The sequence below is a fragment of the Xenopus laevis genome, chromosome 9_10S (assembly GCF_017654675.1).
Source record: "Xenopus laevis strain J_2021 chromosome 9_10S, Xenopus_laevis_v10.1, whole genome shotgun sequence".
NCBI lineage: Eukaryota > Metazoa > Chordata > Amphibia > Anura > Pipidae > Xenopus > Xenopus laevis.
The window spans coordinates 20791593-20804408 of record NC_054388.1 but is presented as its reverse complement, the minus strand read 5'-3'; the positions used below and the strand labels follow the sequence as shown (position 1 = coordinate 20804408).

At 41.9% G+C, this 12816-nt stretch overlaps 1 protein-coding gene across 2 annotated transcripts; it reads right to left on the bottom strand.

The window, feature by feature from the left end:
- Positions 1 to 18: 18 nt before the first annotated feature.
- On the bottom strand, positions 19 to 9108 carry LOC108702697 (uncharacterized protein C17orf80 homolog). 2 transcript variants are annotated; one of them, XM_018238313.2, is made up of 5 exons: positions 8957 to 9108; positions 4964 to 6184; positions 3820 to 3927; positions 1931 to 2047; positions 19 to 862 (listed from the first exon to the last, which is right to left on the bottom strand). In XM_018238313.2, the coding sequence occupies exons 2-5, from the start codon at positions 6180 to 6182 to the stop codon at positions 834 to 836; spliced, it is 1473 nt and encodes a 490-aa protein (XP_018093802.1). In that variant the 5' UTR covers positions 6183 to 6184; positions 8957 to 9108; the 3' UTR covers positions 19 to 833. The 2 variants fall into 2 exon arrangements, with proteins under 2 accessions (XP_018093802.1, XP_018093804.1); XM_018238315.2 differs by lacking the exon at positions 8957 to 9108 and adding an exon at positions 7592 to 7628.
- Positions 9109 to 12816: the final 3708 nt, after the last annotated feature.

Sequence of the window (12816 nt, the reverse complement as noted above, 5' to 3'; positions counted from 1 at the left end):
TCCCCATATACAAAAAAGTTAATGTCAATATGTTTATTTTTAAATGAATGGTTAGGGGTTCAGGCTGCATTATAACTCAACAAATGCAAAAAAATATAAGTTGTTTACTGAAAGAAAATGTCATTCTAAGAAGCTTTTGGTGCTTATAAAGTTGTTTGTAAATGTAATTGTTGTTGAATGGCTTTTGCTATAGATCAGTGATCCCCAACCAGTAGCTCGTGAGCGACATGTTGCTCTCCAACCCCTTGGATGTTGCTCTCAGTGTCCTCAAAGCAGGTGCTGATTTTTGAATTTCAGGCTTGGAGGCAAGTTTTGGTTGTATGAAAACCAGGTGCAGGAGTCTCAATCTAGGTTGCCAATCCCCATAGGGGCTACCAAATAGCCAGTCACAGCCCTTATTTGGCACCCCAAGAACATTTTTCATGCTTGTGTTGTTGCTCCCCAACTTCTTTTTCTTCTAAATGTTGCTCATGGGTTCAAAAGGTAGGGGATCCCTGGGCTAGATGATTAGCATGCATTTCTTTCAGCCATGTTGTTTGTCAGAACCATAGACAACAAGGGATAAACGTGTAATATTCTCAACTGCAATAATATTTACAAATAACGTTGAAACCTATTTTTAATTTATAACTAAGCACTTTGGGTGGAGGACTGCTTTTTGAGTTGGTTGCATCCTATATCACACACAATGACAAAATTTGTAGAAAAACACAACATTAGTAAGGCACTTGTCAAATACTCTGCAATGTTGTACAGTCTCACACAATAGCAGGAGGGCACATCAAATTGTGTAGGGCTAAGGCTTTGAAAAAGGAGTTGAATGTGTGCCTTTCTTAGTGGTACCTCCTCCAGCGATCTTGTTCTATGATTTAAACAGAAAATACATCTCAGTGACATATTTGCAAGAAGCAAAATAAGTATTAGCTGTATAATTTGCACATAGAGGCAGACTTTAGGAATTTATCTTAAATAAATTTCAATTACTGCAGGCTGGTGCACTTTCCACCACAATATATTTTCTGCTTTTGGACAAAATGTTGTTTTGCTAATTGATTCTTTTAAATAGTGACTCATGGAAACTGACTAAATTAATTAAAAGTGACATTTTAATTTTGCTGGCTCCAGCCTGTGTGAGGTGAAATCTGGCCAATTATCTGCCTTGAACATAATGAACTTCTGTTCATGTTATAGTTGAGGAACACTGCAGCTCACAGAACAGGGAAAAAGCAATGTATTATTTTTTGGCATCGGAAAGAATATGTTCCAGAATGTTCTTTTTCATGAACAACACACAAAAGAAAGAGTTAGACTATGTTAACTAACCATATACAAAAGAACACCTGACTGTGGAGACTAATTTGTGGCCATATATTTTTCCAGATATTCTATGTTTTAAGAGCGTTAAGTAGTAACACAAATATCTTTTTGTCTCATAACAATAACACAAAGTAACCATAGTGACTTACACTTATGAACTCTTTCAATAATATAAAATATACATGTCTGGTTATTATGCGATCAAACTGTGATATTATGTCCCTGTTACAATCTGAATAAGGCAGTTTTAGCAGATGAGATGACATTATATTTAAAAGCCTTGGGTTTTGAAACCAGATGTTGGTCAGGCAGGTCCACATACTGTACTCCTGACCATAGCTGCATCATATCCTTAGTGAGAATGTTTCCTTGCCTTATGCAAAGCTTAAAGGCTCCAGTTCTGTAATTTTAACACTCACTAATGGTATTAATTAACCAGTAATCTTAGCTAATGTCATTAGTAGAAAACACTCCAGGACTGTTGTTTCAATAATAAATGTTGTTGCATAGCTTCTTCATAAAGTTAAACTGCCATTAGTTTCTACTTCTCATACAGGACTCATACTACCTGTATATTGTAAAATAAAAAAGGGAAAAATAAAACAAGACTTACTAATGTGACCGTAGTTCCATGAGTAGCTCAAGATACAGTATCCAGCCAGCAACATGGTCAGACCTCCCATTCCTCCCTTCTTCACATTGATATACTTGGAGTAATACTGTCCCCAAGCTGGCAGAAAAAAAAAGAAAAGGTATGTCTTTCTAGAACCACCAGGGACAGTTTTGTCTCACTTCTGTGTGAAGTTGAACTGCTCAAGGTTGAGGGACTATAGCCTCTAGGCTTAAATAATTAGGAATGTATATAGTGCTTGTGCTGGGGGCAGACAGTGAGTGCTCCAGAGTCCACCATATAATTTATAGAAAAGAAAAAAAGGGTACTCCTATGTTTTCTTTTGATTGATCTCCCCAGCAGCAGAAAAAGTAATAATACAACTTAGCTTTTAATTCAACACATGCAAATAAGGACTTAAAGGGGTTGTTCACTTTCCAAACACTTTTTCAATTCAGTTGTTTTTAGATTGTTCCCCAGAAATACAGACTTTTTTTCAATTACTTTCCATTATTTATTTTTTACTATTTTTCCAAAATCTAAATTTAAAGTTGAATGTTCCTGTCTCTGGTGTTTTGAGTCTGGCAGCTCAGTAATTCTAATGCACTCTCAACTGTTACAATTTTGCAACATTTAGTTGATACATTTCTCAGCAGCATCTCTGAAGTATTAGCAACTATTGTATCAATTCGAACAGCTGTCTGTAATGAAACCCAGAGATTCTGCTCAGCAGGGACAAAGATAAGAAATGTATCAACTAAATGTTTCCATTTAGAACAGTTTACAGGGACGGCGACCCCCCTTCCCAGGGCTGCTTCAGAAGGTGAAAAAAAAGACACTTGACACTTCAATATTAGAAAAACGGTCACCGATAAAAAATAGAAAGTCATTGGAAAAAGTCATTATGTTTGGTGATCTATCTGAAAACAACTAGTTGGTTGAAGTTGAACCACCCCTTTAATAAAAGCCACCAATGTTTTTTTAAATATTCTATGGGGCGACTGGTGCCAATTTTTTCTTTTTTTTTTCTTTTAGGGGGGGCCCGGGCCACCAATGTTTTTCTTTAAGTTGTATGGGGGCCCTGACCACAAATGTTTTTGTTAAAAACTTTTATGTGGGACCTTGGTCACCAATGTTTTTTTTAACTTATAATGGAGTCCTGAACACCAATGGCTTTTTATAACTTGTGCGTGGGGGGGATTTACCATTTTTAGTGCTGTCTTTGTGGCTGTTTTATTGTGGTGTGGGATCTGGGGTGGGACTTGGGTTGGGGTGGGCGGGGACCAGGGGGCCCAGTATATTTTGTTTTATGGGGCCCTGTGATTTCTGATGGCGGCCCTGCTGAAATGCAACAGCAATAGGGAGTTATTTAGCCACTTGTTAATTTTAATTTTCCTAAAAGACTTTAATATAAAAAGGTCTGCAGGAACTGTTGCAGTTTGTGTAGCGCGACACAAACATGGCCGTCTTTTGAAACTGATCTGAATAAACATGCTGAGATACTGTTCAGTCAGACACAGCAGAGGTGGTGAGAGTGTGAGGCGAGTTTTGGCACCATGCATTATTGGATATGTGAACATCTACAAGATGGGTACATAAGGGTTAGATTGTAGGTCAACTTCAGGGGAAAGCCCCAGATTATATACTACTAATGTTATTCCCATGATATACTCCACACCCATACATAATTGTGCCATAGATCTGAGTTGCTCCCATGTGAGAAATATATTCACCTTGAGACTATGTGTGTGGTGCCTGGGTGCTAAATTGCAAGCTTTTGTAAGCAGTATCCTTGAATCCTATTTTTATCTTTCAGCCCTTGTTTGTTATAAATTATTGTAAAGAGGTGGCTAGCAGTATATGAAATTATATACAGTATATATGTCACTCACCTTTCTGTACTGCTCCAGGTAAAGTTTTGATGGAGAAATTATTAACTATCCAGGTTGGAAGCTCCTTCATCCTGACATCCATCAAATTTCTTAATGCAAGGGGGATTTCTGTAAGGCATAGATGCAAGTTACACTTTTATTTTTTTATAGCAAGAGACATTTACTAATGACTTTTAGTATGTATGAAAAAAATTGGTGTGCTTGGACATGGCTGTCCACACTGGGAGCTCACATGGCTCTGCACAATGTGAAATGTATATTGAACTACAATTCCCACCCAAGCAGTTGGAATATATATACTTTCCACACAGCACTTTAAAGGGGACCTGTCACCCAAAAAAATGATTCCAAATCCTATTTTATCATGTTAGTCAAGCTAAATTAACTTTCATTACACTGTATAAATTATTTGAATCTTGTTTCCATCAGTCTGGGAATTCATAATTATAGCAAGCAGGCAGGAGCCATTCTGTGGACACTGTTATTAAGGCAAGCCTTGCATCATCTCAGAGTCTTGTTTGTGCACCAGAATGGGGGACCTGATGTCCATCCTCATGGACTGGCTACACAACTAAATGGTTAAGAGAACTGGGGAAATGTGGGGAGTGCAGTGAAATCTAGCTGAATGGAAAGTGAAAGTAAATGCTTGCCCCGCCTCTATGCCTAAGGCATAGAGGAGGGGCAGCCAATATTTGATTGACAGCTGAGATTTTTAAATGAGCTTACAACAGTTATGAACGCTTTAATAAAAAAAATTATTTGGTTTTATGTTTCATTTGAAAAGGACTTTTACTATACAGCTTTTTATGTCTGGGTGACAGGTCCAATTTAAGAGGAGGTTTATAAATGTGCGAGTTCAAGAGGGGAAAAAACAAAATGTGTGCAAACTTTCTAAAGCAACCATGTTTTTTACGTTTCATTTTATTTTACAGTTTTTAAATTATTTTCCCGCAAACAAATGTGGGTCACTGACAAGACCTCTCCTATTACTCATTTCAGTCTCTTGGTCAAATCAATGCTAAAATACTAAAAGTTAATTCAAAGGTAAACAACCAATTTAAAGACCATTTAGAAACACAGAGCTTTTAGCATACCAGGCCATAAATACTCCCACCCACAGAAAAAAACATGTCGTTCTAAATACCATGATGTGCCTTCTTGGGTGTATGAATCTTGTTGGTATTCCACTCTATGTTGCCATGGTTATGTCTGCCTAGAATTAATCGCAGACTGATATAATTAGGGTACAGCTCAGGAAACCACTGCAGTCCCAGAGAACAGGCTGGCACCACACTCCTTGTCAAAGTAGCTTGTTGTTGAAGAACGGGCCCAGAGCTGTTCTTGAAGAGTTGTCTGTTTCTTTCCATTGGTTGAATGCTACAAATAATGTCATGGTTTATAACTGTGTTTTGAATTGAGTCCATAGTAGAGGTAGCTCTTAAGGATTTTTTTGCATTTTCCAGTGCTAAAGTACCACATGGAACACATGAAGTGGATAAGTGGAAGGCAGCTGTGGCTGATTGCTCTTGTTCATCCAAGTTCATTCTCTCTAAAGAATGTTTTATGTGGTCCCATACTTCTTTTTTCCCAGTAGCAAGAGATTCACCCGTGCTCCATTCTGTGGTGGACTCTGTACTGTGAGGTAATTTTGAGAGTGTCGTGTCATCTGCTGTACCATGTATTTGATGTCCTAGATCTGTGGGGTTTGACCATGTGCATCCTTTGTGTTGTACTCCTGTATTACCAGTCCCATTCCATTTAGTATCCATGTTTTTGAGGATTCCTGCAGGCATTGCTGAATGATTTTCTACCTCTTTTGATAACTTTACCTTCATTATAGGGTGAGGCTTTTGGTCCTTTTCAAAACATTCTCTCTCTGAACTTAAACTTTCTTTGGTTCCAAAAATGCTTAAAATGCCTGAATGAGGAATACCGGAGCCACTGCTTAACTCTTTTTGTGCCCTTAGGTGTCTTCTCTGGTCTTTCTCGGTGGTTAGGCTCACTTGTTGTTGCTGTTCCTTTGGTTTGAGGTTTGGCTTTTTCTTTTTAGTAATTTTGCTCAGCACGTTGGATGGTGTAGAATGTCCACTGTCATCCAGAAGCAGCTTGCCTAGTTCTCCTGTCTTTCCAATTTTACTCTTGTTTTTTTTCTCTGAAGATTCTAACAACATATTCTTCTGTTGCTTTGTCTTTTTGCCTGTGAGTTGGCTTTCAGCTGCAAGTGTCTTAGTGCCAACAACATCAGTGCCATTATTTTTGTCAACCTTGGCCAACTTACAGTGAGGTAGATGGGTCTTCAGTCTCTTAAATGGTTTCTTGCAGAATGGGCAAACTTGCTGAGAGGGACTGCTGACAGCCTTCATTTCTGTAGGAAAGGATAACAATATATTTTAACTTTTTGTTGTCTTGTATTAAAGGCTGGAATTAGGGTGTGGTAGGAGAGGGGCATGCCTAGGGATGGGGGGCACTTGGCATGTACCTTCCTGTTTGACAACCCCCAAGATCTGGCCCCTCTGAAGCTTGTCATTTGCTTTTCCCTTCCCCATCTGCCAAACCTCTTGCTCGTTATGTAGGGTGGGTAGTATGTAGGGTTGCCACCTTTTTGCCTCATGGAATCCTGGCAGGGTCGTGACGCGACAGTGACCCGACGGCGGTGGTGCTGTGACATAAGGGGCTATGATGCGACGGTTGGTCGCTGCGTCAATTATAGGAAATCCTGCCCTGTTTTCCTACTTTGGAAAAACGGGAAAGCAGTTTTGACCTGGGCAGCCCAACCGGGCTGAGTCAAAACCGGGCAGGTAACCCGAGTCTTTACCTGCACCCGGAACTACTACCCGCAACCCGCAGGGTTCCACAGGTTTTTGCGGGTAACCCTCGGGTAGGGTTGCCACCTTTTCTGGAAAAAAATACCAGCCTTCCTATATATTTAACTTTTTTCCCATTACCATTATTTTTACAGGCCAGGCTGGTAAAATACCGGCCAGGTGGAAACCCTACCCTCGGGTACCCGACCCGCTGCAAGATGCTACCTCAAACTGACCATAATGTGTGAATGTGATGGAGACTTCGAAAGGTCCACTGGGGCAGGAATAGGTTTGCCAATAAATGACCTGCTAAGGCTGATATTACAGATGTACCAGCAATGTACGGTAATAGGTGGTAAACTACTCATTGCTCTGTTTCTTAAATTTTCCTCCTGCGCCATTATCTCCTAGTAATCTGACCCTCTGTACTGGACCCTCAGTCCTGGAGAATAACAACTCTCCAGGACCTCCCCACTGACCCTGTATTTCCTTGGGGCACTAAAATTCTCCCTGTATATACATGAGTTTCCTCCAGGCACTAAAGTTCTACCTGTATATATGTGAGTTTCCTCCGGGCACTAAAATTCTACCTGTATATCCGTGAGTTTCCTCCGGGCACTTACGTTCTCCCTGTATATACATGAGTTTCGTCCGGGCAATAAAGTTCTCCCTGTATATATGTGCGTTTCCTCCAGGCACTAACGTTCTCCCTGTATATCCACGAGTTTCCTCCGGGCACTAAAGTTCTCCCTGTATATACACGAGTTTCCTCTGGGCACTAAAGTTCTCCCTGTATACACGAGTTTCCTCTGGGCACTAACGTTCTCCCTGTATATACGTGATTTTCCTCTGGGCACTAACGTTCTCCCTGTATATACGTGAGTTTCCTCCGGGTAAAGTCCTGCGCGGGTCCATTTTTTGGGACCCTTACCCGTTTGGAATCACTACCTGACCCTACCCGCAAATACCTTATGCGCTGACCATCAAGAATCAGGAAGTGCTGTCATTGTAAACCGGAAGTGACATCATCGGAAGTCGTCATGATCAGAAAAAAAGGAGTAAAACAGGAAGTGCTGTCGTTATAAACTGGAAGTGACGTCAGCGGAAGTAGCCGTGGCCAGAAAAAAAGAGTAAATATCACTACTGAGAAGACCCGCGACCCGCGTCTTTACCCACACCCGGAACTTCTACCTGCAACCCGCAGGGTATCACAGGTTTTTGCGGGTAGGGTTGCCACCTTTTTTGGGAAAAAAATAGCGGCCTTCCTATATATTTATCTTTTTTCCCTATAAATAAAATTGGGATCAACCATTATTTTTACCGGCCAGGCTGGTAAAATACTGGTCAGGTGGCAACCCTACCCGCGGGTACCCGACCCGCTGCATGACTCTACCTCCGGGCACTAAAGCAACACTCCAAAAACATAACGGCAGATCAATTGGATTCTGATCAAACTGTCCATAATGTGTGAATGTGATGGAGATTTTGTAAGGTCCACTGGGGCAGGAATAGGTTTGCCAATAAATGACCTGCTAGGGCTGATATTACAGATGTACCAGCAATGTAATAGGTGGTAAACTACTCATTGCTCTGTTTCTTAAATTTTCCTCCTGCGTCATTACCTCCAAGTACTCTGACCCTCTGTACTGGACCCTCAGTCCTGGAGAATACTCTGACTCTGCGGGACCTCCCCATTGACCCAATGTGCAATTTCCCACACCCATTCTCTGCCCCCTAAATGCCCACCCCCGAAACATCCCATTTTCTTCTCTCTTATGTCACTGCCATCCTTCCTTCACCCTGGTTGTCATGTTTGGGAGGGGGGGGGGGAAGGTGGCAAAGCTAAGCAGAAACTGTAAAAAACATCAATGTAAAATTTCTGTAAAGTGCTGCAGAATATGTTGCTGCTATATAAAGAAAAATAAAATAATAGTATTGCTAATGGTTACCCTTCTGGGGAATACATAGGGGGAAGCAATAGGGTAATAGGACATTTAAATGTGCTTCTACTGATTATTATTCAAAGCAACACAGTAAAGCACAAAATAGCAGATCACTAAATACAGCTTTTACAGCACCACATGTTGTTCTCTGCATTTGTTGGGCAGTCAGGACTAAAATAAACGCTTAGCCTGAAGTATTTCTGCTCCACACAAAGGTCATAAGTAGAAGTTGCTGCTGGAAGGACAGAGACATGATTTCATGCAGTTTATACACTTGCAAACCATGTTAATACTAGTAGGGAGAAATCTTTGACACTTTATGTATAAAAACGTTGTATTAATTCGAGCAGTCTCCTACAGACAGAACACTACTATCCTTGTACTACTCACATGCTTCCTCCGGACTGTTGCAACTCTAAAATAGGACGTACTCGCTGATGTCACAAACTCTGACTGAGGGGAGGATCTGAGACTCGCAGTTTGACACTGAAGGGGCGGGGTTAGATCCAAAGCAGAGGAAGTGTGCGCTCAGAAACCAGGAAGCAGGAAATGATAATAAAGACGAGCAGTGGTGGGGAAGGAGGCAAACTGTGGGCATAGAAAGGGTTGTTCAGGGATGGTGGCAGGATGGTAGGGAGCAGAGTCTGCTATGCGAGGATAGGGGCAGGCAGGTGGGCAGCGGAGAAAATGGAGCAGGTGACTGCGGGATGGAGGCAGTGTGGTTGGCGAATGCAAGGATGCAGGCAGTGTGGTGGGCAGCAGAGGCAAGGGCGGAGATGGAGGCAAGCTGTTGGGCAGGGCAGGTGACTGTGCGGGGATGGTGCAGGTTGGTGGGCAGCAGAGGTGACTATGCGGGGATGGGGGACAGGCCGGTGGGCAGCAGAGCCGACTGTGTGGGACAGGCTCATGGACAGCAGAGGCAAGTTTGTCGGGATGGGGGCTGGTGGGCAGCAAAGTCGATTGTGCGGGGATGGGGGCAAACTGGTGGGCAACAGAGGGGACTGCAGGGATGGAAGCAGCTGGGGGCACTATGCATGGAGGCAGGCTCTTGTACAGCAAAGGTTACTGTGTGGGGATGGGGGTTAGTCAGTGTCGGACTGGCCCACAGGGATACGAGGAAAACTGCCGGTGGGCACAGGTGTCATTGGGCCTCTTGCTACTAACCATTTTGCCTATTTCATGGTCTTTCCCTATTTCTTTATGAGGGGAAAAGAGGCTTAATAATGGAAGAATAGATTATAGTATGTAGAGAAAAGAGAATAAGGAGGTTGAGTGAGGAGAGGATGAATAATAGAATGGAAAGTGGGCCCTCAGCCTATGGTTTTCTGGTGGGCCTCTGGCATCCCAGTCCGACACTGGGCTTAATCTGGTGTTCATCAGAGGCAACTGTGCAGGGATAGGGGCAGGTTGGTGGGCAGAAGTGTTGACAATACAGGATGGGCTGGTGTTCAGCAGGGATGACTGTGCGTGGATGGGGAAAGTCTAGTGGGCAGCAGAGGTGCCTGTGCAGGGATGGGGGCAGGCTGTTGGGCAGCAGAGATAACGCTAGTAATAAATCATATCAACTGGACTTACTGTATTTTTTCTTGAAGATGTTAAGCTGGTCTTTTGACTAGCTTTCTCAGTTCATTTATTAATCTGACTGACTTTTTCAATTGAATAATATAAAAACTGATACAATAATGCATTTAGGAAAGTAGCAATACCAAGAAAATTGGTAGGACTTTGCAAAAGGAGAAAATCCTGTGTAACTACGTTGCAGAGAAGTGACTGCCAACTTCCCTGCTGATAGTAGCTGCCCCTAAAAATGTAAAAGAATATTTTTAGAAAATTCTCTAGCCCTTTCAGACCTAGAATCAACAACCACTCTCACAGCCTTTCATCTAGTGATGTCCAACCCAGGGCCTCTCCTGCCATGATGATAGTCAAGTAATCACTTTAACATCAAGCACTCACAGTATTGGATTTTCTTCTAGTACACACTTTTCTTCTGGTAGAAAGAAGTGTGACTCTAGTTATAATTTTGATCCATGCACTGATCCACCCCCCTCCAACTTGCTGGCTGTACCTGTGTGTCGGGGGAGAGTGATGTCAGTTCTGAGGGAAGCCAAGGCACATTATGCCACAAATATTACATGCCTACCAAGAAGTAGCCTGAATAAAACCCAATGCACTATATAGCTGGCCTGATTAGGTAACTTACTAATTTATGAACAAACAAAGGGCAAATAACAAAATGAAAGGGCCATACAGTGCCTTGCAAAAGTATTCACCCCCCCCCCTTGATATTTTTCATTTTTTGTTGCCTCACAACCTGGAATTAAAATGGATTGTTTGAGAGCTTATACCATTTCATTTACAGAACATGCCTACAACAATGAAGATGTTTTTTTTTTTTATTGTGAAGCAAACAACAAATTAGACAAAATAACAGAAATCTTCAGCGTGCATCCCCCCTAAAGTCAGTACTTTGTAGAGCCACCTTTTGCGGCAATTACAGCTGCAAGTCGCTTTGGATAAGTCTCTATGAGCTTACCATGTCTTGCCACTGGGATTTTTGCCCATTTCTCAAGGCAAAACTGCTCCAGCTCCTTCATGTTGGATGGTTTTCGCTTGTGAACAGCAATCTTCCAGTCTGACCACAGATTCTCAATTGGATTGAGGTCTGGACTTTGACTAGGCCATTCCAACACATTTAAATGTTTCCCCTTAAACCATTAGAGTGTTGATTTAGCAGTATGCTTCGGGTAATTGTCCTGCTGGAAGGTGAACCTCGACTCGGACCAGTTTTCCAGTCCCTGCTGCTGAAAAACATCCTCACAGCATGATGCTGCCAGTGTTCTTGGGGTGATTGGGTTTGTGCCAGACATAGCATTTACCTTGGTGGCCGAAAAGTTAAATTTTACTCTCATCTGACCAGAGCATCTTCCTCCATACATTTCGGGAGTCGTCCACTTGCCTTTTGGCAAACTAAAAATGTGCCTTCTTATTTTTAACTTTAAGTAATGGCTTTTATCTGGCCACTCTTCCACAAAGCCCAGCTCTATGGAGTGTATGGCTTATTGTGGTCCTATGGACAGATACTACAGTTTCTGCTGTGGAACTATGCAACTCCTTCAGGGTTATCTTTGGTCTCTGTGCTGCCTCTCTGATTAATGCCCTCCTTGCCCTGTCTGTGAGTTTTAGTGCGTCCCTCTATTAGCAGGTTTGTTGTGGTACCATTGTTGTTGTACCATGTCAGAAAAGGTGTGTTTATACAGAAAGATCATGTGACAGTTAAATTGCACACAGGTGGAGTTCACTTCACTAATTATGTGACTTTGAAGGTAATTGGATGCACCAGGTTTTTAGGGGCTTCATGGTAAAGTTGGTGAATACATATGCACATGCCAATTTTCAGATTTTTATTTTTAGATATTTCATTTCAGTTCACCAACTTAGACTATTTTGTGCAGATCCATCACATAAAATAAGATTAAGAAACATTTAAATTACAGGTTGGAATGTAACAAAATAGGTAAAAAGCCAAGGGGGTGAACACTTTTGCAAGGCACTGTATATGCACGCATATATATGTGCTGTTACACTGCACTGCTAAAATTTGTGTGCTATGATGGGGCTGCTATATTTCAATAAGTTTCAGTAACGACAATGGCACAATCAACTAGGGATGAACCGAATCCCTCACTAAATCCCTCACAGGGGGAAATCTTCCTGACTCCAAGATGGCAATTGGACCAGTCCCTGGATACACTGGATAGTCCATTAGAATACTTATAGGCATTGTAGCACGTGGCATGTGAGCTTACATATTTTGGCGTTGTATTAACAATTGTTTTTTTTTGTTGTAACTATTGTATATGAAGACTAAAACTGTCCTGGCAGTCATTCTTCTGTTTATGTGCAAAAAGCTGTGTTTGAGCAGATATTCCCTTTAAAGAAGATCTGTCATAAAATGTAGGAGCTTATCATGCGTGACATAGGTGAAAGTTGAGCAGGCCAGTTGAGGAAGTCAGCCAGTTCAGATGGTAGGGATGAGTGATGCTGTGTGGCTAGTTCTTTATGAGTCTTACCAGACCCAGTAATGAGTATCCCATGTTTGGGGGAAGCCACAAAAGAGGGACTCCTAAATGAAGAACTCTGAGTCAACTCCTCATGCCATATCAGAACTGGCCTCAGACTCCAGTCAGAGAATATTTGAGGCCCTTATGCAATATGTGGACTGGTAAATGTTCCTGTGGGCACAAAGT